The 27,983-nt window shown below is 38.8% G+C and overlaps 1 protein-coding gene across 2 annotated transcripts in view; it reads left to right on the forward strand.

The window, feature by feature from the left end:
- Agl (amylo-alpha-1, 6-glucosidase, 4-alpha-glucanotransferase) overlaps positions 1-24,187 on the forward strand; it is a 54,196-nt gene extending 30,009 nt beyond the window's left edge. For both annotated transcript variants that reach the window (XM_051185609.1, XM_051185610.1), the window contains exons 21-34: positions 1,444-1,574; positions 4,341-4,477; positions 4,717-4,850; positions 5,613-5,788; positions 7,762-7,864; positions 11,308-11,533; positions 11,848-11,959; positions 15,726-15,861; positions 17,683-17,795; positions 18,379-18,590; positions 20,178-20,275; positions 22,819-22,906; positions 23,013-23,146; positions 24,052-24,187. In XM_051185609.1, coding sequence (XP_051041566.1) covers positions 1,444-1,574; positions 4,341-4,477; positions 4,717-4,850; positions 5,613-5,788; positions 7,762-7,864; positions 11,308-11,533; positions 11,848-11,959; positions 15,726-15,861; positions 17,683-17,795; positions 18,379-18,590; positions 20,178-20,275; positions 22,819-22,906; positions 23,013-23,146; positions 24,052-24,169 — 1,918 coding nt within the window. In that variant the 3' untranslated portion in view covers positions 24,170-24,187. The remainder of the gene's footprint in view (positions 1-1,443; positions 1,575-4,340; positions 4,478-4,716; positions 4,851-5,612; positions 5,789-7,761; positions 7,865-11,307; positions 11,534-11,847; positions 11,960-15,725; positions 15,862-17,682; positions 17,796-18,378; positions 18,591-20,177; positions 20,276-22,818; positions 22,907-23,012; positions 23,147-24,051) is intronic.
- The last annotated feature ends 3,796 nt before the right edge of the window (positions 24,188-27,983 follow it).

Consider the following 27,983-nt stretch of genomic DNA (forward strand, 5'->3'; position numbering starts at 1 on the left):
GTATTCCTTATTTTATAGATTTACCACTTTAACAAAATGATGAGCTACCCGTGGCCTGATCTGGGCAGTTTTAAGTGTGCTTTCTGTCCTTGCTACTCAAAGTGTGGTCCACAGGCCATTGGTGTCAGCATTAGCCGCTGTTGACACATTAGTCTATCACTTTATCATGTGTTGCTTGCTCACATGTGCGCCTTTTCATGCTAACATATTCTTTCTCTATAGAGTCTAGATATATACACTCATTCACATGTACATGCGTGATTTTTCTAATCTTTATAATCTATAAGATTTAGTTGCATACATTATAGTGCTTAACATGTCATTTTAATGTCAACACATTAGTGTGCTGTATGTAGCTATGTCATAATAAATGTAGTAATTATCTACTTTGAGATATCTAGAGTGCTTCTAATTATTCCCTATTATATATATCTTGGTTACCCTGATTTTTGCCAAGTTTTTAAATATTCCTTTGCTATGTGGTGCCACATAGTACTAAGACTATCCATTTTAAACCTAAGTTAGCTGAAGCTTCAACACAGCATGATCCTGGCCAAGTTATTTAGAATGTTCTTCATCTAGGCTTCTCATCTGGACAATGATGCTGACAGTAGCATTTACCTCATATGTTTTGTAAAGATTAAACACAATACAACATGCAAAACATGTGATACCATGTCTGTCACCTGATAGCTTCTTAGCATGTTTGCTGTCACTGGCACTAAGTTAAATTTCCAGAAATACAAATTGGGGTTAGAATGTATCACATATTTGAAATTTTTAATCCATTCTGCAAAGTAACCTCTGAAAATACCATATTAATGAGAATGTTCAGCTTTATATAAGAGTTTCATCTTTGCCAGTAATGGATATGTGTTATAGTACTGTCATTGAAGAGCATGAAATATGTAGTCCTCAGTAGCAGAGGCAGGGAATCCAATGCCCACTTTGTGCCTCCATAGGCCCAAATGCATGTGTGCATACACACACACAGACACATGGATGAAATTCTTTAGTTTTGGCTGCCTCTGTGTTTATTAACTTAGCTTAGGAGTGGCATTAGCTCCTACTTAATTTCTACTACATTTTGCCCTGTAATTATTACTTGTGATATATTATGATAGTATTTGTTTACTTCAATTCTGAGTTCCTAGAATATATACATGCTTACTAGTTTTTATTGTTAACTTGATACAGCTTGCAAAGATGGAACCACAGTTGAGGAATTCCCAAAAACAGGGACCAAGTATTCAAATATATGCTCCTATGGGAGCCCAAACCACCACACCACCCCTAGCTGGTTTTGGTTAGAATGAACAGAAAACTAGCTAGAATGATGGATTTTTAAGACATTTAATATGTATAGTACAGACTTTCTTTTGCATTTATTTTACAGTAAATAAAATGTCAGTGTATTTATCACCTTTACTTTCTAATTCTTAGCATTGCCTCTAAATTGACTTTGGCTGAGCTCAACCAGGTACTTTACCGATGTGAATCAGAAGAACAAGAAGATGGTGGAGGTTGTTATGAAATACCAAACTGGTCATCCCTTAAGTATGCAGGTCTCCAAGGTAGGTATAAGGATAAAGCTTCATATTTTTTTCTTTAGTGGTCTTTATAGATATAATAAGAGTATAAGCCTAGTATGTGCACACCTGAGTTCAAATTATAACCTATAGCTCCTTGTTGATTGACCATTAGAGAGTAGCATAGCTTCTATGGGCACTGCATTCATATACCATGTAATACACACAGACACATAAATAAAAGTAGATTTAAAAAGTATGTTACCTCCCATCCAAGTGGATGGCACTTGAAGAAACCATCCTGAATGAGGTAACCCAGTCACAAAAAGAGGAACACAGTATGTACTCACTCATATATGGATTTTAGATCTAGAGCAAAGGATCACCAGCCTATAATTCACACCACCAGAGGAACTAGGATATAAGGTATATTCTAAGAGATTCATATAAAGTCCCTCACAGAAGCGGGAAGAGACAAGTCCCCCAGAGCTCAGGGGAAGTGGGGGGGAGGGCAGTGAATGGAGAGAGAAGTAGGAGAAAGAGAGGGAGGAGAGGAAAACACATGCAACTAGGAAGATTGAGTCCAGGTAGGAATAGAAGACAGGAGAGAGAGAGAGACAGAGAACATAAAAGAGGGAGCCAATATTGGTTTGAAGAGAAAATTGAACCCAAAGAAAGGTCTAGAGACCTACAAAACTTCTGCCAACTAACAATTTGAGCATCTGTGGAAAGGCTACCATAAATGCCCTTCCCGGAGAGTGAGATCAACAACTAACTTATCCATGGAGCCCTCATCTAGTACCTGTTGTAAACAGAAGCAAACACCCATACATAAACACTGAGTCAAACTAGAACCCAGATGCAGAGGACAAGACCAGGCTGCAGAAACACATAGAGACAGCTGACCTGAACAAGGAGGAGCTAATGGGTCCCCAGACTGATAGCTGGGAAGCCAGCATGGGACTGACTCAGGCCCCCCTGAATATGGGTCTCAGCCAGAAGGACTGAGCAGTCTAAGGGACCTCAGACAGTGGAGCCAGGATGTATCCCTGGTGCACAAAAGAACCTTGCGAACACATCCCCCATGGAGGGATAACTGCCTTAACCTAGAGACAGGAGAGAAGCCCTAGTCCCTACTTCAAATGACCTATCAGATCTATATGACCCCAAGTGGATGGTATTCCCCTACATATAGAATTGGGGTGGGGGGATGGGAGGGGAGGGTGGTTAGAGTGCATGTGAGAGGGCAGAGAGGGTAAAAGGGAGGGAGGGAGGGATCGACATGTAAAATAATAAATTAAATTTTTAAAAAAAAGTATGTTACACAGTTTTAAGCCCAGAAGTCTTTCCTGTCTTTTTTTATGGTTCTTTGCTAATTCTCTTCTGTTTCATGAAGTGACTCAGCTCATTGTTTTAAAATAAAATTGCCCTTACTGGATTTGTTTTTACTTTGTATCAGTCATCTTTTTCTTCTCATAAGTTAACAGCTTGGGTAGCCCAGAGCAGTTTCCTACCAGACTGTTAATAACAGCCATAATTAAATCAGATTCAGCCATTGCAGTCATCTTTTTCTGCCTTGAACAAGATTCCATTCTCCAATTCTTACAGTACTCTGTGTTGTGTTATTTTGGAGTCTAGCAATCTTTTTTGGGGTTCTGCTCCATTCTCAAGGGCCAGTTAGTTAGTTGTGGATTCTTGTGTTCACTTTGACATACCATGTCCTTTTAATATCCATACTTACCACCTATTCCAAGACAAAGTGCTTTCTATAAACCAGCTAGCCAGTTTTCTACTCTCTTGTAACCTCCTGCACAAGCCTGCGTCCCACTGGTTGCTGTTGCTGCTGCTCTGTTTTCTGAAACAGTTGTCATTCCATACTTTAACAGCAGCAGCAAATGCTTAGCAACAATTCCTTTCCCTGAACGTACTGGGTCATAGGTAGGACATCTGTAACAATATCTATGCTGCCTTGTTGTCCATCTTGTTTCGGAAGTTATATTTCCTAAGAGAATTACAAACTCCTTGAGTTAAAAATAAAAAAAATCCTACATCTGAAATCCATTGTTTTTAATTTTTCAACGAATGCCGCATGTTATAAAATTCAGTAAATTCTAACCAAATGAATTAGTTCAGATGAAGCTAGTGAAGCCAAATATTGTTTTAAGGTAAAATGATTATTTTACTTGGTGATGGAAGTGTAATCGTTCTGTAACAAAGTTACAGAGTCTGCTGTGAGCATGCATAGGAATGCTAATGATTCTATGTCTGCATGATAGTCATTGGATGCCCAATGGCTCATTTGGTGGTTTTCTTTAGTTGTAAGTATTTCCTGTTAGATTTCAGAGGCTGCTACTGAAGCTGCTTCATTATCGTCCTCCATTGGTGGTCTTGCTTCCTTTTAAAGCAGCTTTGTGATTTCCTTAACTCTTGCCTAAATGCTAATGTACCACTTGCTAACACAGAAATACCCAAATTTATCCGTTTGATGCTTTAGGGTAAAGAAACCATACCAGTTGCTTTTGAACATTATAATACTAAATATAAATAAGTAAGCATGGTCCTGGAAGTTCTCACTCTCAGGAAACTCTTATTTTGTTCTTGCAACAGTAGACTCTTTCAGTGGCCTTTGTGTCCTGGTGAAAGTAGTTACTTGATACTTATCTCCAGCTGTGCCACATGCCATTAGAGACTGAGAAACCTTTATGTCTGCCTGTATATATGTTCACACCAAATCATCAGAGACTAGCCAACAAGCTAAGCAATGAGAACATTTTGACTTGCCAAACAGCATAATAATGTGTGAATTTTCAGGATTAATGTCCGTGTTGGCAGAAATAAGGCCCAAGAATGATTTGGGGCATCCATTCTGTGAAAATTTGAGATCTGGAGATTGGATGATTGACTATGTCAGTGGCCGACTTATTTCACGATCAGGAAATATTGCTGAAGTAAGTAGAATAGTATTCTAGTGTGAACAATAGAGGAACCACTAAGAATTATATATTACTCAGTTATAGATAATATTTAAGTTTCCTTGAACTGTTTTCCTTTCTTACTCATCTTTCCAGTTTAGTGGTCATCTGGTCAATGGGTTACTTGCTAGCAAAGTTGCATGTGTAGTTTCAACTCTTAAAATATACCTAACCTGTATACAGCAAATTAACTTTTAAAATTATTTCTATGACAGGTTGGTAAATGGTTACAAGCAATGTTCTTCTACCTGAAGCAGATCCCACGATACCTTATCCCCTGTTACTTTGATGCTATATTAATTGGTGCATACACCACTCTGCTGGATGTAGCATGGAAGCAGATGTCAAGGTATACACCCAACATAATTGAGTATTTACTTGGGCATAGTTGTGTGGAAACTAGAGCGAGAGAGATGATTTAAAAAGACCAAAAGCTATGGACCTATCATATCACAGACTCTGAGCTGAGAAACTTTTTAGGTGGACAGTAAATATATTAGAATCCTTTAGTCTAGAACATGCAAAACCAAATGTAGAGTTTGGGTGGGGTTTGTTTTGTTTTGAGACAGCATCTTAGATATTGAAGACTTCGAACAGACTGTGTAGTCAAGGATGATCTTATGCTTCTGATTCTCCAGCCTCCATTCCCAGGTGCTGAGATTAAGGGTATGCATCCAGTTTATAAGGCATGAGGAATAGACTCAGGACTTCATGCACACAAGATAAGCACCCTACACTCAAACACACACACCATGTGCACATACACAGTAATACAGTTATAAAATTGGTGGGTATGTTTGGGTGTCTAGCTCAGTAGAGCATCATTTGCCTAGGAAACATAAGGCATTGGGGTCCAGTCCCCAACTGGGGGTGGAAAGTTAGGGGTGGGGTTTAAATCTGGTTTACAAAGCATATAAAATATAATATGGAAAAAAACAAAAGTATTTTACATTGTTTATTTAGTCATTAACTTGTTAAGTGACATACATAAAAGTATCTTAGCATTTTACACATTAATATAGGAAAATCACTTGACAAAGAATTGTATAATAAGATTGCTAAAAAGATAGTGTTTCTGCAGATGACCTTTCAACTTGCCACTTGGTTGCAGCTTTGTTCAGAATGGTTCAACATTCGTGAAACACCTTTCACTGGGTTCCATCCAGATGTGTGGAGTGGGAAAGTGCCCTTGTCTGCCTCTTCTTTCCCCCTCGCTCCGGGATGTGCCCTTCAGGCTAAATGAGATCACTAAGGAGAAGGAACAGTGCTGTGTCTCCTTGGCTGCCGGTAAGGACTTTGGAAACAGTTGAATGGTAAATGCCAGTACTGTTCAACATGGAAAATGATGGTGTTTATGTCACTACTTAGTAAACTGCTCATTTGATAGCTGCTCATTCATGATATGATTCTCACTATTTAGTTCTAACTATAGACTAAACACTTATGTGTGTTCTTATTGTGGCTGACTGATCCAGGTATCTGTTCGATTCCAGTTCTTGGCATTTTAAATATCTTTAATTAAATTTAGCTTAATACATCCCCCCCCCCCGTGTTTCTTCCCTAATTTTTAAAGTAAACCAACATTGCAGTTACAAAACATAAAACATGATTTTTTAATCACATGTCTTTATTGTGGTCAATTACTTTTAGCTTTATCTACTGGCACCATCTCCTGAAAATAGGTTTAAAACATCCAAGTAAGAAAGATATGCCCAAAGAAAGGCTTTTCCTGAAAAACTTCCAGTGTGTTTTTAGAAAGTAACAGGTAAATGAAGCCACTAAAATTTAGAATTTCCCATTGTTCTTGGGGTTTTGATAAACTGAAATATAGAAAATAATATTATCTATGTAGTCCTTCTGCTAAGTTTAAGCATTCATTTTCATTGGCTAAGGGCAGATGAAAGACATGTTGGCATCCAACAATGTTACCTTCTCCTTTACAGTGATCATAAAAATCACAAAACTCTATTTTAGGCCTAAGGGGTAGAGTAGTACCCAGTAAGTGCCAGGCCCTAGTAAGTTGAGTTCCTTGGCATCACACAAAATATGTTTTTTGATTAACAAGAGGAATAAAATGAAGAGTCTATTTTAATTCTCTAATTGTGTTTCAGATTTTCATTTAATTGATGGTTCTGGTAGCCATCATTCCTCAAGTCTGAGTAGGTGCTCAATAGATTGAACTGGAACAGTGTGGGGGAACACACTGATGGGGAAAACTGGGGATTTAAAATCTAGTTTTTAAAGCCTATTACATATAATAACCTCAACCTTTTTGATTGTATACTGCTACTATTAAATATCCCCAGAATATATACTTATAAGTCATATAGTGATAACATTTATGACACTTACATGTAGTCTATGTAACATGCAAATATAAATAAAGGTTCTAGTATCCTAATATCTTAAGGGAGTATTTTGCCTAATTTATACTAGAAAAGATTAAAATGATATGCAGATTTGCCAGTAGGTTTTGGTGGAATTCATTGTAAAATGGGAACGCCTCCTTTTGTAATTGTATTGCAGAAAAAAATGTAATTAACATTTATGACAATTGACAACATAGAAATTATCCCTCAAATACTTAATCAATAAGTTGTATACTCGTAGAGGACAAAATATTAACAAGCATTTCTACGTATAAGCGCAAAAGGTTTTCCAGCATTCACTTTTGGTAGTTGTTGTTGAGACAGGGTCATACTGTGTAGCCCAGACTGTCCTCAAACTGGAGTACATGCCTGCCCCTCCTGAGATTGTGGTCCAGCGGTTTGCACTATGATGCTCCGCTCACTTTTAACTTTGAACATCAGTAGACTGCTGGTATTTTAAGGCATGCTAATTCAGACTCACTCTTGAGTCTGCACATGTTGTTCATAAGATGTTTGGTTGCAACACAGGAAGTCTGTTGTGCTAACATCTTAGCTTATGATGTTGTAATTGGTGGCAGAACTGAAGTTCTCTGACCATTAAGTAACTCTTAGTGTGTTTGAGGGCATTTTGTACATCGTTTTGGAAACAATGTAAAAAATATGTCTAATGGTTCCTTTAATTCTATTTTTCTCTTACTTGCAGTGTTCAAGCTAGTAATATGTGAGGTCCTTAATTCTATCTTCAGTAATTGTTTATATAAAAGCATACGGCTTAAAATTATTTCTTATATAACTATATATAGTGATGTACTGTAAAGTATGTGGTGATGGAGTTCACAGGATTGAACATAATGTTCTGATTGACACATCATTTCTGTTGTCTTTTGCCAGGCTTGCCTCACTTCTCTTCTGGTCTTTTCCGCTGCTGGGGGAGGGATACTTTCATTTCCTTCCGAGGGATGCTGCTGGTCACTGGACGCTACTTAGAAGCCCGGTAAGAGCCTCTCAAACTGCCACACAGATTTACAGCTCTATGTTCCCTCTTACCCATCTGTTGTCAACATTTGAAAGTATGTTTTTGCCCCTACCCGCAGGGCAGTAAATGATGAACCGGGGAACACCTAGAAAAGAATGGGGGAGCAAGGGATACAAAGAATGGACAGCAAGACAGTATTCTGATCAAGCTGACAAATTTTATTTTCTCAGGGGAGGCTCATATAGGACCATGGGCAGGATGTGAGCAGGGTTTGCACGTAACCAGAGCATGGGCAATGGCACGTAGGCAGAGTGAGAAGGCCAGTAGAAGAAATGCCCTAAGTTGTTTCCCTAACCTGTAATTGGCTGTAAATTGTGGTAGGAGAGATAGCCCTGAGCTATTCTTTAGCTGGCTGTGAAACTGCAAGCCTGTACCTTGGAATGTTCTGCTGAACATCCTGTTTATCTCTTTAAGAGGCAGTAATTTTCTATCTCAGAGACCTAAGGTTGTGAGGATGGTGGTGGTCCCCAACATGTTTTCATTAGGAGTTCTTTTATTTTGTGTGTGTGCAAGCACAGGCGTGTCATGTGCATGTGTGGAGGTCAGCTTGCTGGAGTTTTCTTGCCTTCTACCACGTGGGTTCCAGAAACCCAATTCAGCTCCAGGCTTGGCAACAAGCACCTTTATCCACTGAGCTATCTCACAGACTCCAGATTTTAAAGTCTTACTGCATATGCTTATTTAATAGGTTTAGAGAGTTTCAAAGGGGAAAAAACCAAAACCAAAACAAACAAACAAACCACTTTGAGGTTACTAGGTTCCATGATAGGTAAGATCATCTTCACTATTTGTCAGTTTATCTAAAAAAAAAAAAAAAAAAAAAATTAGAACAATTTTCTGCCTTCATAAAGAGTGTTGTTATCTGGGTGGTGGCTCACACCTGTAATCCCAGCAGGTAGACTTCTGTGACTTAGAGGCTAGCCTGGTCTACAAAGTGAGTTCCAGGACAGCCAGTGCTATTACAATGAGAAACCTGGTCTTGAAAATGTATAACAACAACAAAAGAGTATTGTTAACTGAGTTTTGAAAAAAAAGAAATATGTCAAGTTTTCTTCCATTTCTTGTCAAGTTTATAACCCCCAGTTTGATTCTTTCCAGGCTGAAAGTGATGTTTTCTCATAAACTCTGTCTCAAAAAGACAAAAAAATAAAAAGTTCTAAAATAGTGCCTTTTTATGTTGTTGTTGTTGTTTTGTTTTGTTTTTCAAGACAGGGTTTTGATTCTTAGCAAACACATGGCAGCTTACAACCATCTGTAACTCCATTTTCCAGGGGATCTGACACCATTTGGCCTCAGATAGCACTGCACAAGGAAAACTGACATATATACAGGCAAATAGCACACACACATAAAATAATAAAATTTTTTACAAATTTAATTTAGAGGGCTGTTTGCTTACCTGTTTGATCCCCAAGTAAGTGACTTAGGGATGAGTTACAAAGAATCAGGATTTGGCCAAGTACTGTGACAAAGACCTTTGCCTGTGGTGTGGAGAGCTTCTGATGTTGGGTCTCATCACCAGCTGACAAATGGCATCCTCCCATCATGCTTCCTGTGGGGTGGCCAGCATACTCACCATACTGCATTAGATGACTGATGCAGTTAAAGTACCCAAACAGCTCTTTGGCACATGGCAAATGCTCCATAAATGTTTGTGGCTTTGTAATCATTCTTGTAATAGTCACCATCCTCAGTTATCACTTCTGTGTGCTGTTAAAGATTTCTGTCTCTTCATTTTACACTCAGCCATCTAGATCATACATTGTTGTACTGTGCTCCATCACTTTTGTGTGGCCTAGAAGCAAAACTAGAATAAAAAATTCCTATGGCACTATTTAAGTATTAGCTGCGCAGTGGTGGCCCACACCTTTAATCCCAGCACTGGGGAGGCAGAAGAAGGCGGATCTCTTAAGTTTGAAGCCATCCTGGTCTACAGAGCAAGTTCAAGGACATCCAGGGCTACACAAAGAAACCCTGTCTCTCAAAAACGGGGGGGGGGGGGGAGTATTAAGTTAAGACATAATAAGGCCTAGCCTTCTTCAGTGGCCTTTGCTAGTTAGACCTCACGTGCTAGATACAAGCTTTTCCTAGAGTGCAACTCCAACTTAACAAGCCAAGTTCTCATTTGTACTTGAATAATATTATAGAAGATAAATTGCCATCTATTAGTTATTCATGTAAGTTGGCTTTTGCTGTTGTTGTTTGGGGGTTTTGTTTTGTTTCTTTGTTTTAAAGTGGGCTCTTACCATGTAGTTGTAAATAGCCTATAACTCAGTATATAAGCCAGAGGTCTTCCTACTTGTGCCACCATGTACTGGGATGAATTATATAGTTTTTTTTTGTTTGTTTGTTTGTTTTTTGTTTTCCAAGACAGGGTTTCTCTGTGTAGCTTTGGAGACTGTTCTGGAACTAGTTCTGTAGACCAGGTTGGCCTTGAGCTCACAGAGATCCACCTGTTTCTGCCTCCCGAGTGTTGGGATTAAAGGTGTGCGCCACCAACACCCAGCAAATTACAGTTTTTAAGGCCAGTTTCTTTCTGTCCATTTGTTTTCTTACATATTTACTTTGTTCATGATATCTACTATTTAAAATAATAAACTACATGTTAGATGATTACTTCTATATGAAAATAACAGGTTTCAAAAACAGAAGTTAGGAGCTGAGGAGATGGCTCAGTGTCTACTGGCACTCACTGATCTTGAAGGATTCAATTCCCAGCACCCAAATGGCAGCTCACAACTATCTGTAACTCCAATTCCAGGGAATCTATCACACTGTGGGCTCTATGCACATGTCCAACGCACAGGCAAACACCCATTCACAGATAACAAAAACAAATACATCTTTTTAAAAAATAAAAGTTAAAGCTATGGCAGTCCTTATAAATTCCCAACTGGAAACCTGACTCCAAAGATGAAAAACTTGTTAAAGAAAGAGAAAGTTCTCTAGATACCAGAGAGAAAAGCTAGACAGTGCTACAGGAGATTATTTGTCCAGCAGCTCTTGAGCCCCAAATAAACACATGGACGCAATATTAGTTATAAAACTGTTGACTGGTGGCTTGCTTATTGGCTAGCTCTGTCTTAATTATTAACCCATTTCTATTAATCTAACTATTTCCACATGGCCTTATCTTACAGGAGAAGGGTCCGGCATGTCCTACCTCGCCGGTCTCACATAGTGTCTGTTCTCTGCCTATACACTTGCCAGAATTCTGATAGCCCTGCCTATAATTCCTTCCTGGCCACTAGCCACACTGTGTTTTATTCATCACTCAATAAGAGAAACTTACACATCAAGGCTGGGAGCTGGGGCATCTCCCAGACCCCTGAAAAAGTGACCTTTTTTCCCTTCAATTTTATGTTTTCATCTCAAATGATCCACTTATTTCTGTTGTTTAGGAATATTATTTTAGCATTTGCTGGTACCCTGAGGCATGGTCTCATTCCTAACCTCCTGGGTGAAGGAACTTACGCCAGGTACAACTGTCGGGATGCCGTGTGGTGGTGGCTGCAGTGTATTCAGGACTATTGTAAGATGGTTCCTAATGGTCTAGACATCCTCAAATGCCCAGTTTCCAGAATGTATCCAACAGACGATTCTGCTCCTTTGCCTGCTGGGACACTGGTAAAGATCATTTCTTAAAATAATTTTTAATGAGATGTTAACTTTATTTTTAATGTAAAATATTAAGAATCCAGATTGTAGGAATTTAAATATCAAGAAAAATTCATTATCAGTCTTTATTTAGTGTTGACGCTGTGAGAAGTCACAGGGATAAATAAGACTCGCTCCTTGGTTATAGCCCTCTCCAGTCCTTACTTCCTCCTCAGGGGAAAGTGTGTGTCTAGTAATATATGTGTTACTACAGTTGAGGGGTTTAGGGGAAAATAAGTGTAATTCATTCCTAACAGAGGACACATCCTTGCTGTCTCCAACAGGATCAGCCGTTATTTGAAGTAATACAGGAAGCTATGCAAAGGCACATGCAGGGCATTCAGTTCCGAGAGAGGAATGCTGGTCCACAGATAGATCGGAACATGAAGGATGAGGGTATGTAATCAACCAGTGGTTAAGACTTACGGGTGCTATCGAATCAAACCTTGCAGTGCAAATCAAAACTTTAGTGCAAAACTGGAAGCTTGGCCTGAGAAAGGAAAACACCCTCCTCATCTCTCCAAGCTTGTGTTGCTAAAGAAAAGATGAAAGTTTGTATCTTTTGTCAGCCAAATTTCAAGATAATATTGGCTTTATAATTGTGTGTGTGTGTGTGTGTATGATACAGAGAGAGAATTTTTTTACCTGCAAGTATATATGCATATGTGTAGGTCATGTACGTGCCTGGTGCTTGCAGAGGTCAGAAGAGAGCACCAGAGTCCATGGAACTGGAGACAGGAATGGTTGAGAACCACTGGGAATAGAATCTAGGTCCTCCACAAGAGCAACAAGTAATCTTAACTGCTGAGCCATCTCTCTAGTCCCTAATATTACAATTTATAATCACAGTATTACTTTTTCTGCCAGTTATGGTACTGCATGCCTGTGATCCAGCACTTGGGGAGTGGAAGCAGGACTGCATAAGTTCAAGGCTAGCCTAGGCTATATAGTATCTCAAAAACATAAACAGAAAGCCCAGCATGGTGATGCAAGCCTGTAATCCCAGCACTCAGAAGGCAGAGCTGCAGAGTGAATTCCAGGTCAGCCAGGGATATACAAAGAAGCCCTATAACAAAACAAAGTAAATACATAAACATAAGAAGATACAAATTATAATTCTATGAATTAAGTATTATGTGCCAGGCTCTGTGATAATGTCTTTTATGTCACTCCTACTTAACTCCCAAGAATGAATTACAGTGGGCTTGAGAGATGGCTCAGCATTTAAAGTGCATAGTGAATTAGTGAGACAATTGGAGCTCACTCCAGAACCTGTGTAAATGCCTGGTGAGCTTGATGGTAATTTCAGCCTCCAAAGGCAGTGGCATGGCATCTCTGAACAAGTAAGGCAGCTCCTGAGATCAGTATATCCTACTAGGGAGCTCCGGTCTAATTGAAAGACCCTGACTATACAAAGGTAAGAAGTGGTGGCTGGAGAAATTACTCCGCAGTTAAGATAATTGGCTGCTCTTCCAGAGGACCTGAGTTCAATTCCCAGCAACCACATGGTGGCTCACAATGAGATCTGGTGCCCTTTTCTGGTATAGCTGAAAACAAATAAATAAATATTAAAAAAAAAAAAACAAAAAACAAAGTAGAAAAAGGAGCAAGGAAGATTTGGCATCAACTTGCACATGTGTGTGCACTAGCACACACATGGGAACACCACACATACACATGCATGCACTCTACATATATAAACACCTGAAAGGTTTTTTTTTTTTGTTTTTTTTTTTAAGTAAAAGAATATGTTATGTTACTCTCATTTTTACAAAATGAGAGAACTGGAAAGTTGGCTTCCCAGAGCTGCTTGGAGGCAAAGAAAGGATGTCAGCCATGTTTGTTCTGTGTAGACCAGGCTGGTCCTAACACTTCTACAGTACTTTATTTTGTATAACGATTAACTCATTCTTTGTTTACCATAGTCCTCATCCTAAGGCCAGCCAATACAAGGCTGATTGTCTCATTTTCCCTCATTCCTAATCACTTTGGGAATGGTTTTGATGACTTTGGTGTATATTTACTTTAGTCTTATAAATATGATTTATGTGAGTTTTTCATTGTAATTTAAAAAGAATTGCAGATTCATAAAAAGTTGTAAAAGTGATAGATATAGGGTAAAACAAACCCTTCCCCCAGTTAGGATTTCTTAATTAACTGAAATAAAATGTAGGAACCAAGAAATGTAGATTGATGCTGCTAGCTAGTCCTCCTCCATTTTCCACCAGTCTCACATTAACTCATGGTATGTGTTTTGGGTGGGAGGTGCAGGTTCACGAAACCACTGCCTTGTAAAGATGTAGATCTAGCCCATCACCACAAACACTTTTTGGTATCCCATATACCTACTCCAGCTCTGTCCGGGTCTCACTGCTAATCTTTGCCTCCCTACACTGTCATTATTTTGAACATATTTATGAATTCATTGTTAGTAAGTTAGTTTGTTTGTTTTGAGACTGGTCTCTGTGTAGCTCTGGGTGTCCTGGGAGTCACAGGTAAAACAGACTAGCCTCAAACTCACAGTGATCGTCTGCCTCAACCTCCTCAGTGTTGGGATTAAAAGTCTAGGCCATACACCTGACTTTGAAAATACTACATAAATTAAATATTCAGTATGTAACTTTTTTTTGACTGATCTCTTGATCACTTATCAAGATCAGGATCTTGCTATGAAGCCATAGCTGGCCTAGAACTTGCTATGTAGACCAGGCTAGCCTCAAACTCATGATGATTTATTATATATAGTAGTAGTACACAAATACTTACCTAAGTTAATTAGTAAGAATCACTGATACATTTTTATCCTTCACTAAAAGAAGTCGATGAAAATAGCTTTAGTATCCAAAGAACATTTTTATGGTATCTCTGAGACATTTTAGGGTTTTTATTGTTCTTTTGTGAAATATTTCACCTTTAAGTAAACAAAATAATTTTTTCCTTTGAATCTGGCATTGAAATGAGATATAGTAATACTTTACTATATTTTCCTTTTTTGTTTCGTTTTTTTCATTTGTTTGACTTGTTTTAGATTTTGATTGATTTTTTTTTTTTTTTTTTTGAGACCGGGTTGTCTGTATAGCCCTGGCTGTCCTGGCACTCATTATGTAGACCAGGTTGGCCTCAGATTCACAGTGATCCGTATGCCTCTGCCTCCAGAGTGCTGAGATTAAAGGTGTGTGTTAGGACACCCAGCTTTTAACAGTTTTTTTTTTTTTTTCTTTTAATATGTAGCCTTTTGTAACTCCTTAATAAGCCATTTATCTTAGGAACTCATCTGTCCCATATACATCCAGTCTGTTCATTTAAAGGACAGAGCATCTCCTAATACACGTTAAACCATTCCTCTAAGCGGTGACCTGTGATTTGCTAATGTAAGCACCACTTACACACATTTTTATGAAAGAGAAATGAAATTTATGTGTATTTAGTATTATAAAACTTCATGACTTTGTTTTGTTTAAACACTGTCTCTCTATGTAGGCTTACCTAGCCTCGCACCCACTGTATAAGACAGCTTTAAATTCATGTGTGATCTTCCTGTGTCTACTTCTGTTGACCTGTTCAGGTCTTGTCTGCTGGACCTGGGATCAGAGAGCCTGGAAGAATGGGGTAGACTGCAGTCTAACACTGTAAACAACCTTAAGTCACTTTTAATGGACTTTTACACACAAATGTAACAAAGAGCAGTGATCCAAGGAAGGTTGTTTGAGTTCAGAAAAACATGTAAATAAACATCAGTAAGCATGTACTAAATATCCAGAACCTTCTCAGGACACCCCAATTTAAACACAATTGCCTGGCACATACTATAGATTGTATCTGGGAAAGCACAAAAGCAAGGCAAAGGCCATATCCAGACTCAGAGTACACTGACCAGATTGGGTTCTATAGCTATGATCTGACATCCAACAGGAATAAGCATGTCTTATAAATTGATGTAAATGTTTCTCACAGGAGGCAAGAAATCACATCCCAGAGTAATCCAGAGAACAAAATCACCTGAGATGAAGGCCCTGTGTCTTTTTTCCTGGAGCCTCTCACGGTTCCCCAAGGCACTGTTCATGACCGCATTCCGACACACCTGCCTCTGCCTCCTGAGTACTCAGATTACAAACCTATGCCACCATGACTGCTCTGTAAGTGTTTTATTTTGCTTTCTTAGGTTTCAGTATAACTGCAGGGGTTGATGAAGAAACGGGATTTGTCTATGGAGGAAATCGATTCAACTGTGGCACATGGATGGATAAAATGGGAGAAAGTGACCGAGCTAGAAACAGGGGAATCCCAGCCACCCCAAGGTAGAGTTAATGTCACTCTGCATCTGCGATGATGCTCTTGTTGCTCACCAGCTCCTTTCTCAAACATACTTACTCCTCCCCATGAGTTTCATGTTGAATCATTCCAGCTCTGTCATCCCTCTTCCTTCTCTTCCCTTTCCTCCTCCACTCATCCCTTCCCTCCCCCATTATACAGTGATCTGCTCTCATCTAGGAGATCTTAGGGTTTTTGTACCTCTCCACGAGTCTCGAACATTTTATAACTCATCCCAATGGCTAAGACATTTTCTTTAAAACCAAAAAAAAAAAAAAAAAAAAAAAAAAAAAAAAAATTTACAATTGTCTTGGAGTGTGTGGGGGAGAGGGTTGTGTACATGCCACAGCACATGTGTAAAGGTCAGAGGACAACTTGTGGGAATCAGTTCTGTCCTTCCACCTTGAGGTTCTCAGGTCATCAGAAAAGCAAGGGCCTTCACTTGCTGAGCCATCTCACCATCCCAGTTGATATTAAGACATTTCTTAATCTGAACTTTGTACAATGTAAAGATTTTATTACGCCCATACTTACAGGTATGGAAAACAACTACTGGAAATTGATCTTTTAAAAATGTTTCTTATCTGGTTGGTGGTGGTTCATGCCTTTAATCCCAGCATTCAGGGGGTAGAGGCAGGCGTATCTCTGAGTTTGAGGCCAGCCTGGTCTATGGAGTGATTTCCAGGACAGCCAAGGCTAAATAGAGAAACCGTGTCTCAAAAGACAAAAAAGATGTTTTTTTCTTGTCAGGCGTTGGTGGCACATACCTTTAGTCCTAGCACTCAGGAGGTAGAGGAAGTCAGATCTCTGTGAATTTGAGGCCAGCCTGGTCTACAGAGCAAGTTCCAGAACAGCCAGAAAGGTTACAAAGAGAAATCCTGTCTCAGAAAAAAAGAAAAGTTTTATTTTGTGAAACTTTTATCTCTAACTTTGTTATTTAAAGGATTTTCATTTTATGGTTTCAGAGAGTCTTGATTATGAGTGAAGCTCAGAAACTATTTTCTACTTTTTTAAAATAAAAAAAAACTAATGTGCCTGTGTGGGGAAGTACACGTGTGTGCAGGTGCCTTTAGAAGCAAGAAAAGGGCATTGGAGTTACAGGCACTTGTCAGCTGCCCGCTGTGCATTGCCCAAAAGAGCAATATTTGCTCTTAATCAATGAGACATCTCTCTATCCCAGAAGCTATTGTCATATTAAAGATTTGTATCTTCAAACAGATCAGCTAAACTAAATAGAAAGACCTTGTCTCAAAAATAACGAATAAATATGTTAGGAGGAGCTGGAGAGATGGCTACAATGTAAAGAGAGGTCGCTGCTGTTCTGCAAGTTCATTTCCTAGCACTCAGGGTAGGAGGCTTACAAACAAATACAACACCAGTGCCAGGAGATCCAATACTCTTTTGGATTCTGTGGGCACCCACAAATGTGGCGCATACCCATAGAGACAGATACACATATACACACAAAATAAAAGTATAAATGTCTTTTTTATAATGTTAGGAACATAAGCAATGCCAAAATAGTAAGGGAAGAGATTTCTTATATGATATATTACTTATAAAGTGAAGATGTGAGGACAGATAATTGCTTGTATGATGCACTGGTTATAATATTCATCAATATTTATTGGTGATGGTGGTGGTTTGGTTTGGTTTGGTGTGGTCCTGTGTTACCCTAGAGACTTCCTTAATGCTCAACAAACATTCTACCACTGAGCTACATCCCCAACACAAAATTACTTATTGAATGCTCTTTTAAGTAATGATTAAATAAGTTCAACATAGAGAATAAATCTTTTTAATTTTAGAGACGGGTCTGCTGTGGAAATTGTGGGCATGTGTAAATCTGCTGTCCGTTGGTTGCTGGAATTATCCAAGAAAAATATTTTCCCTTATCGCGAAGTCAGGGTGAAAAGGCATGGTAAGCTGGTCTGTTTTACAAGGAACCCACACAAGTTGTTAACCTTTGTTTCCATCATTGGATAGAAGACTCAAAGTTTCAAGAAGAAAAAAAGTCATGAATTTGCCAAAATTGGAACAATAGCAAAGCTGGTAACTAAAAGCCATTCTCGCACCACTGAACTGAGAGAAGGCAGCATTGTGACGCTCGTTCCATTGCACCTTCCTACTCCCTCACGTCACAAGCACGTTACATTCCACGAGTGGTCTGAAGACCTGTACATCTCTCCATAATGTTGGAGCTACCCATACAATTTTAAACTCTCTAAAAAGTTAAAAGAAGTAGGTAAAGTCCATTGTATTTTTAACTCAGTGTATGTGAAATGTTGTTCATTGTGTAATGAATATGAAGTTATTCCTGAGCCATTTTACATTCTTTTTAGGAGAGGTATTGGTCTTTGGATAGCATATTTCCATCCAGAGTAGCCACATTTCCCAAAGCATAGATAATTTATTTTGTAAGTAAGCTAAATGCGAATTTTGGAGATAGCAGATATTTGGGATGTTGTGAATGTCTACAACAGCCATGTCTTACTGCTTTTCAGGAAAGGATGTGACAGTCTCATATGATGAGTGGGACAGGAAAATACAGAACAACTTTGAAAAGCTGTTCCATGTTTCCGAAGACCCTTCAGACCCTAACGAGAAGCATCCAAATCTGGTTCACAAGCGTGGCATCTACAAGGATAGCTATGGAGCGTCTAGTCCTTGGTGTGACTATCAGCTCAGGCCTAATTTTGCCATAGCAATGGTCGTGGTAAGGGATATATTGCTTTCAAATTTCAAAAATGTCATGATTCCTTTACTAAGGGATTTTTATTTTTTTTCTTTTTTCCTGTTTGGTTTTAAGTTCTACTTAACCATGAAAAAGTTATTGCTTTCTGGATAATTTTACATAGTTTCAGCAGTTAAGTATGCATATCACCTCTAATCTGTAACAGTTAGTGTCAAAAATAGAAAGCAATGGATGATGAGAAAAAGTGTTAGCTGGTGTTTGTGCATACCACAGTACTTGGTCCCTGTGCTTAGACTACATAGGCCAGACCAGCAGCTGCAGTTAGCCTCAGCCCACACCCTTTCCTCCTGAGGGCTGGTGCCACAAACAACTCCCCAGCACACCAATCAGAAAGTTCTGCACAGGCAGCTAATATTCACATTCTATCTTCTTTGTATTTTTCTGTAATTAGCTGTATTTGTCTAAGAATGTTTTAAATTGCTTATTTATTTGGTATTACATATTATCACTTATTATAAATTATTATAATAATTTTTAAAATTTTATTATTTTGTTGGTGGGGGCTGTTTTGCCTGCATGTGTATCTGTACACCATGTATATGCAGTATCCCCAGAGGCCAGAAGAGGGCACAAGATCCCCTGAGCCTGGTGTTACACACTGTTGGGAGATACCATGCAGGTGCTGGGAATCGAACCTGTGTCCTCTGGAAGGGCAGAGAGTGCTCTTAACCAGTGAACCATTTCTCCAGCCACCTAGCTAAGAATTTTTGACTCACTTTTGTTGATAAATCTCGGTCTAAAAATAAACCCTTAAGGGCAGTGGACTAGGAAAACTGTTCATTCATTATTCCCTAGGTATTTGACTTTGTCAAAAAGATTTCTAAGCAGAATATTATCAATTTGATGGTATGAAAGTGCAAGTGTTGAAAGAAATAGCTTTGGTGTGGTTCATTTTTCACTTAATTTCCCTGTAAGAGTGGGTACAGGTTTCTCCCCTTCCACATACCACAAGAAAGTGCTTACGCTGTTGGAGTACAAGTTCTAAATTCATTATGGCCAAGAGGAGAGGGAAAGAAAGGTTCAAGTACTTTTTTTTTTCCTTTTGGTCTTTTGGTTTTTTTGGTTTTTCAAGACAGGATTTCTCTGTGTAGCCCTGGCTGTCCTGGAATTCACTCTCAAACTCAAAATTAAAGGTGCATGCCACCACTGCCCAACAGCTCAAGTACTCTTAAAGGGTGTTCCCTCAAGTCGAGAGACAAAGTGATGGGTTGAAGTAGGCCCTGCCTTTATGGTCGCTATGGTTACCTTTTTGGCTTTAGTACTCCTTCTTGCCTTGTCCTGGGGAATGGTTACTCTGTGAGCTTTCTCAGCTTCTCAGGCTGAGAAAGGCTGTGAGCTTTCTCAGCTTCTCAGGCTGAGAAAGGCGATTTGGATCCAGCCTTGTAGGATTAGATTTGTCTGGTTATCCATTCTCAAATTCTGACCCATACCATATTCATAAATTCTTTTCTTCCTTCTCAAAGTTTGTAGTTAAATGGGTAAGAACTGAGTTCTCGGTGATATTAAACGCTTGTTTGTTTTTCTTTGCTTGGTTCACCTTTTTTTTAGGCCCCTGAACTCTTTACCACTGAAAAGGCCTGGAAAGCTTTGGAAATTGCAGAAGAAAAATTGCTTGGTCCCCTTGGTATGAAGACATTAGATCCAGAGTGAGTTGGAATATGAGTATTAAGAAGGTTGTTGATAATGCATTTAATCCTCACAGATTAGTATTAGCCATTCTGTACTTGTTTACAAATAACTTCTCAAAAACCACATTCAAACTTTTGAAAACATCTGCCACTTTATTGTGTGTGAGTGTTAAACATACCTCTGGTTTCTCTTAATTGCTGAGCAATGTCTCCAGTCCCTCAAGGACAGTCTTGTGTTTTGTTTTGCTGATAGTTCCTTCCATCCCTCTGAATAATGTACAACTGCCTGAGCTGTTTTAAATACTGGGCATTATCTAGTCACTTATATTGATGGTAGAAGAATGCCTAAGTGTGTTCTTTACTAGCAATCTTTCTGTATAACTACACCACCCTATACTTAACTATAAATAACTTTGTTTTCATTTTACAATATGCAAATGTCTTTACTTTTAGAAATTAGATTTCTAATGGCCTTTATGGGTTTTGGGGGTTTGTTCTTTTTTTGTGTATATGGTGTTTTGTGTTTTACACACACACACACACACACACACACACACACACACACGCACGCACGCACGCACGCACGCACGCACGCACGCAGTCCCTACAGAGGCCAGAAGAGGGCATTAGATACCTTGAAACTGAAGTTACAGATGGTTGTGAGACATGGATGCTGGGAACTATCCTCTGGAATAGCAGGCAGAGAGCTTAACTGATCCAAGGGGTTCTACTTTACTATATACTGATTTCTACTATGGAGTCCAGGCTGGCCTGGAACTCAGAAATCTGCCTGGCTTTGCATCCTGAGTGCTGGATTTAAGTCATGCATCACTATGCCTGCCTTTCAATATGCTGATTTCATTTTTTGTTGTTGATTTTTGTTTCAGTGTCTTTTGTTTTGGTTTTGTTTTTTGGGTTTTTTGTTTTGTTTTGTTTTTTTGTTTTTTGTTTGTTTGTTTGTTTGTTTGTTTTTTCAGTTTTTTTGCTATAGGGTTTCTCTGTGTAACAACCCTGGCTGTTCTAGAACTCACTTTGCAGATCAAGCTGGTCTCAAATTCACAGAGTTCTGTCTCCAAGTACTGGAATTAAATGCTTGTGCCACCACACCCAGCTCTGTTTTGTTTTTTGAGACAGAATCTCACACCACTGAAGCTGACCTTGAACTACTGATCCTCCTGTCTCAACCTCCTATCTTCCAGAATTAGACACACACTATCATGCTTGGATTGATTTTATTTTTATATGCAAAATTGTATATGCAAATACTTGTCATTTTCTTTATGCTTACATATTCAGAGCAGATTAAACACTGGTTGGGTGTACACACATAGGAGTTCAAAGCCTGGTCTATTCAGAAAGTTCCAGGTTACCAGGGCTACACAGTAAGACTCTGTTTCAAACTCTTGTTTCCACAACCCAAACAGAAAACCTGCTAATAAGAGCTAAAAATTTGGTAAAATCACATGTAGCACGTGTACAACTAAACAGGATTTTATAAGTTGTAATTTAATTAAATCTCAGTATGCATAATTCATCTATTGGCAATGTTTATAACGGTGTTCAGTGTATAACTATGTTATAAATTATATATATTATAGCAGTATGTGTATTTGTTATTATGATCTGACAGTATGCTAATTTTAGTTTTAAAATAGCTTTATGGAAAAGTTTAGAATAGCCTTATATGGACTAAGGATGTAGTTAATCATGAACGGTCTGCCTAACACAGATAAGGGCCTAGGCTTGATCGATAGGGACCACAAAATAAATAATTTACATAAATAAATAAATAGTTTTCTGCTCTATAGTCAGTAAAACCTGTCCTTAATATTTACTGATTCAAATAATAGTATGGGCATTTTAATTGTTAAATAATTTTTTTAGATTTTTGAGACAGGGTTTCTTTATGTAGCCCTGACTGTCTTGGAAACATGCTCTATAAACCAGGCTGGTCTCAAACTCAGAGACGCACCTGCCTCTGCCTCCCAAATGCTGGGATTAAAGGTGTGTACCCCACTGCCCAGCATTATACTGCCCAGTGTAATGATTAAACTATACACTAGCTCCCAGAAGACAAGATGCCTCAATATTTCTAATATTTTTTTAAAACTCAGCATACAAAGTAATAGGTGTCATTATGGCATTTTCCATGCAGATGTCTGTGAGGCTTCCCCTCCCATTTCCCTGACCACCTGTTAGTCTCACTCCCACCCCACAGCCCTCACTCTGCTGTCATGTCACACGTGCGCTGTTACCTTCATTTTTCTTTCCCTTTCATACTCCCTCCTCTAGGATCTCTAGACCTACAACTATATATAAATTAATGTCTGAAAGGAAACATAAGTATACTTGCCTCTTTTGTTAATCTTTCCTGAACACATTATACAGTCCTCTGCACCCAGTGTAACTAATTTTGTGTGTGTAATGCTCTAATGCTGAGCAAGCAGGCTTTATAGATTGGGAGAGAAAATGAGTATTTTTCTTGCCTTTACTGTTGAAATTTTGATGCCTCCTCTATGGTGCTGACCTTTTACTGACCTCAAACTCCAATCATTTTGCAGTGATATGGTTTACTGTGGAGTTTATGATAATGCCTTAGACAATGACAACTACAATCTTGCTAGAGGTTTCAATTACCACCAAGGACCTGTAAGAATTTCATTTCTCTTTTCAGAATTTTCAATTTAAGTTGTTTTTGAAATACATTTAGATATTCATAGTTCTTTTTCCCCTTTATTTTGAAATCATATTTTAGGAGTGGCTATGGCCTATTGGGTATTTTCTTCGTGCAAAGTTGTATTTTTCCAAATTGATGGGCCCAGAGACTGCTGCAAAGACTGTATTTTTGGTTAAGAATGTCCTTTCCAGACATTATGTTCATCTCGAGAGGTGAGTTACTGCATGACAAATGGCCAGTCAGTGTGTTAAGATCATGTAAACAAGGGTTCCTCCTCAGAACCTGTTTCTACACGCTGAGTGCATCTGTACCCTAATTCCACTGTGTGATCTTTACCTTCCTTAAGTACTTTGGCTTTAATTTGAGGATCTTAGAGTTTATGATCTGTATTTGTAGAATAGTCTTTAATTTTCAAGATAACTGATAAATTGGATTTGATTAGGATACATAAAAATAATTGAAATATTCAGATTGGGCCTTTTGAGGTGATTTACTTATCAAGTCATTGTTTTCATTTCCTTAAATGTCATTTGGTCTCTTGACTGCTATTTCAAGTGGTATTTCTTATACTCTAATGATTAGTAAGTGAAGCTGTCAGTGCTATATATTTCTGTAAGATGGTACAAACCCAGCCAAAGTCTGCCTTCTTTTCTCTATGTCTAGGCCATGCCTAAGTGTGTCTCCTGATTGCTTAGACTAAATGTGTAATTGGCCTGCACTGCCTCTGCCTCCTTACCTGAGCATCATGAGGTGCACCAGCAGTCTGTGTAGTGATGCTGAGATCCGCCACTAGTTATGTAACTTATGTACAGCCTTCTTCTCTCTTTACATGAAGTTCCAAGCCAACTAGGGCTACACAGGAAACAAAAAACAAAAGCAACATAAATAATAACGATAAAAGATTCATTTGTATTTGCTAGAATTAAATCACAAAATAGAATATATCAAAGGATAATTTATATCTAAATTCTCTGTACATATATCTTTAGAATACTATTTTATTTTATAACAAATGACTGAATGATTGCTTCTATAGTAAAAGGCCAAAATTATAGGATTTGCCCACTTTGCTCATATGTATTAAATAATCTTATAAAATGCTTTCATTTTTTCCCAGATCCCCATGGAAAGGACTTCCAGAACTCACCAATGAGAATGGCCAGTATTGCCCTTTCAGCTGTGAGACACAAGCATGGTCAATGGCTGCTGTTCTTGAAACTATCTATGATTTATAAATAGCTCATAGATATTTAGTAAGTGTGTGAACACTTGGTATCATTGAATGCAAGGTCATAATGAAATATAAGCTTAACTCATTTTAAAAATCTCATCCATAGCCAGGCAGTGGTGGCATACTCCTTTAATCCCAGCTCTTGGGAGGCAGAGGCAGGCGGATCTCTGTGAGTTTGAGGCCAGCCTGGTCTATAGAGTGAGTTCCAGGACATCCAGGATCCAGGGCTGTTACACAGAGAAGCACTGTCTTTAAAAAAAAAAAAAAAAAAGTTTAGTATTTTTCTTATTTTTAATTTTTTTCCCTTAAAGAGTATTATGTGTGCCACCACATCTAGTGTATGCAGTACTAGGGACAACACCCAGGGCCTTGTGCTATGTTAGACAAGCACTTTACCAGCCGAGCTACATCCCCTGCCTATTTTTGGTTTTTTACATTCTTTTGATTTGAATCTAAGAAAAATGATAATTTCCCATAGAAGGTAACTGCTGTTGTGTTCAGAAAGAATTCTTCAAAGTGGAGTGAAGAAGATGTGCTCCCTCTTCAGTTCATACAAGTGTGGAGTGGACAAATGGAGGGGCCCTAAAATCCGCTGTGTGTCAGCGCACCCTATGGACTGTGTGTCACTGATGTCCTACCATTCGTTACAGCACTCGTAATGCACATTACTAAATGCCGTATGAATGTAGAATAAAAGACGTACTCACCTACAGCATATGCTCATAAATGGAACAAGAGCTTCAAAATATGCTTTAGTTTTCATTGATGTTATGTTTTTAATACAATAAATGCCAACTATATTTAAATATGTGTATTAATAATTAATTGGATATATGAAACAGAGCATTATGCCATAAAACAATTCTGTAAAATTAGTCATGACTAATTCCAATTCCCCTTCATGAGATAGTTTATGTTTCCAAAATGGAAATTACTGGGCCTATTTATGAGAATTTTACAGGGGAAAGAAAGACTAGAGATGAAGCTTGGTGACAGACTGCTTGCCTAGTTCCATCCAAAAAAACACCAAGAAAGAAAGGAGGGAAGTATAGAGGGAAAAGAATGAAAGAATATAAATTATAGCCAGGTTATCTACAATACGCTCACAACCCACCTCAGAAAATGTTTAGGGTATGCTGCTCCTATTGAGGGTTATTAATGAAAGAACCGTACTGTGTTTTTCATGGTCTATTTGAAAGTTTCAGAAGGTGTCTTCTACATTATCCCAGCCACAGGAATCAAAGTGATGCTTTTAGACTGTAAAAGGGTCATTGCCGTTTGACTAGAGAGCACTTAGGTAGAACACTTCATTCCTGTGGGATGTTACATGAAGGGTTATCTTCATTTACATTTCACAAATGCTCTGTGCCTTGGTTTTCCACTTATCCAAATCAATCTTACTCTACTAAATGAAAAGTAAACTACCAGTCTAACCAGTGTGCTGTGATATCTTAGTGAATTTTCAGAGATGACTGAGGAGACATGAAGCCTGTTGTTTTGATGGGTGTCGTCATCTGTGGTAATCATTACTACTGTGTCTTAAACTGCTCTGTCCAGTGAGCAAATGTTTATATGTGCGTGTGTCAAAATAAAATTTTTTTCTAAAGGACTTGCTTTGCTTTCCTCATCATTTACCAATTCTTTTTCCCTGTCATCGGTGAGATGTGGATGCACCTCCAGCAGAGAAGAGGAAGATTTGGAGCATTTGGAGATTATTTAAAGTAACCATGTCAAGATTAGGAGTGAAATAAGCTTTGGATGCATCCCTAAGTCTGGTAGCAGCTGTATTCCTTTGATAGATCTTGAATAGAGTGGCATTTAACTTCTGAAAAATCCAAAGACATTTTATACTTTCAGTTATATTAGTGAGCCATGTAAACACATAGAATAGTATCTAATAACCAAAGCTGATCTGTCCTGGTTTTGCTTTATTTAGTGTTGCTTCATTTTCCTAAACTATAGATTGTATATTTTATTTTTAGATTAAAGATGATAACCCCAAATGGTCCTAAATGGGTCATTCAAACTTGCTGAAACCCTCCATGCAGCAGCATAGTGACTTCAGAGAATCAGCTTAGTTGGTATGTGCCATTAGTTTCTATTTCTGTCAATCCCAAATGATAAGGGAATACTGATACGTTGCCCTTAGAGCCAATGCTTTTTTCTAATATATTTGGATTTATTAATTTAGTTGGGATGAATGTCTTAACTTACAAAGCTTGTACATTTCTTTTTTTAATTTTTTTATTTTTCTTATTTTACATATCGATCCCAGTTCCTTCTCCCTCCATCCTTCCCTCTCTCCCACCCTCCCATCGCATTCCCTACCCCCACTCCACAGGTAGGGTGATGCCTTCCAGGAGGGATCATCAAAATCTGTCAAGTCATTTGGAGTAGGAACTAGGCCCTCTCTCCTGCCTCTAGGTTAAAGGAGTATCCCTCCATGGGGAATGTGCTCCCAAAGTCCTTTTGTGCACCAGGGATACATCCTGGTTCCACTGTCAGAGATCCCTTAGACTGTCCAGGCCTTCTAACTGAGACCCATGTTCAGGGGGTCTAAGTCAGTCCAATGCTGGTTTCTCAGCTATTAGTCTGGGGGCCCATTAGCTCCTCCTTGTTCAGGTCAACTGTCTCTATATGTTTCTGTAGCCTGGTCTTGTCCTCCCTCTCTGCATCTGGATTCCAGTTCGGCTCAGTGTTTAGCTGTGGGTGTCTGCTTCTGTTTCCATCAGCTACTAGATAAGGGCTCCATGATGGTGGATAAGTTAGTCATTGATCTCGTTTTCAGGGAAGGACATTTATGGTAGCCTTTCCACTGTTGCTCAGATTGTTAGAGATTGTTAGTTGGGGTCAGTCTTGTAGGTCTCTAGACATTTCTCTAGAGTCAGTTTTCTCTTCAAACCAATAATGGCTCCCTCTTTTATGGTCTCTCTCTCCTCTCATCTATCCTAGTTCCCTCTCCACTCACTGCACCCCCTCCCACTATGCTCTGAAGATCTTGTCCCTTCCCCCTTCTGTGAGGGACTTTATATGAATTTCTTAGAATCCTCCTTGTATCCTAGTTTCTCTGGTGGTGTGAATTATAGGCTGGTGATCTTTGCTCTATGTCTAAAATCCATATATGAGCAAGTACATACCATGTTCCTCTTTTTGTGACTGGGTTACCTCATTCAGGATGGTTTCTTCAAGTTCCATCCATTTGCCCATGAATTTCAAGAGTCCATTTTTTTTTCTGCATAGTAGTATTCCATTGTGTAAATGTGCCACATCTTTTTTATCCATTCTTCAATTGAGGGGCATCTAGGTTGCTTCCAGGTTCTTGCTATGACAAATAATGCTGCTAAGAACATAGTTGAACAAATGTCTTTGTTGCATGGATGTGGATCATTTGGGTATATACCTAAGAGTGGGATTGCCGGGTCTTGTGGTAGACTGATTCCCATTTTCCCGAGGAACCGTCATACTGATCTCCAAAATGGCTGTAGCTTGTACATTTTCTTTAATCAGGTCTCATGTGATCCCATCTACCTTTTGCAAGTTTAGCATCTCAGTAGTCAGTGAGTTCACTTCTGTTTCCTCTTGGGCCTGTGTGTGTCCCAAAGCTGCATCTGGTACAGCTGCATCAGGTGCGGTGCTCGGTCCCTCCTCCCCCATTTCCCAAAATCATGAGTTGAATGTGATTTGCAGTGACCTCCTCCACAGACCTTCAATTTGTCTTCAATTGTAGTTTCTACTTCCAGATCATGCTTGTTGGAGTTGCCTCCCTACATCTGTTTAACTGTTCTTGTCCATTCACTCCCAACCTCTGCCGTACTCCC

Source organism: Phodopus roborovskii, unplaced genomic scaffold, assembly GCF_943737965.1.
Source record: "Phodopus roborovskii unplaced genomic scaffold, PHOROB, whole genome shotgun sequence".
NCBI lineage: Eukaryota > Metazoa > Chordata > Mammalia > Rodentia > Cricetidae > Phodopus > Phodopus roborovskii.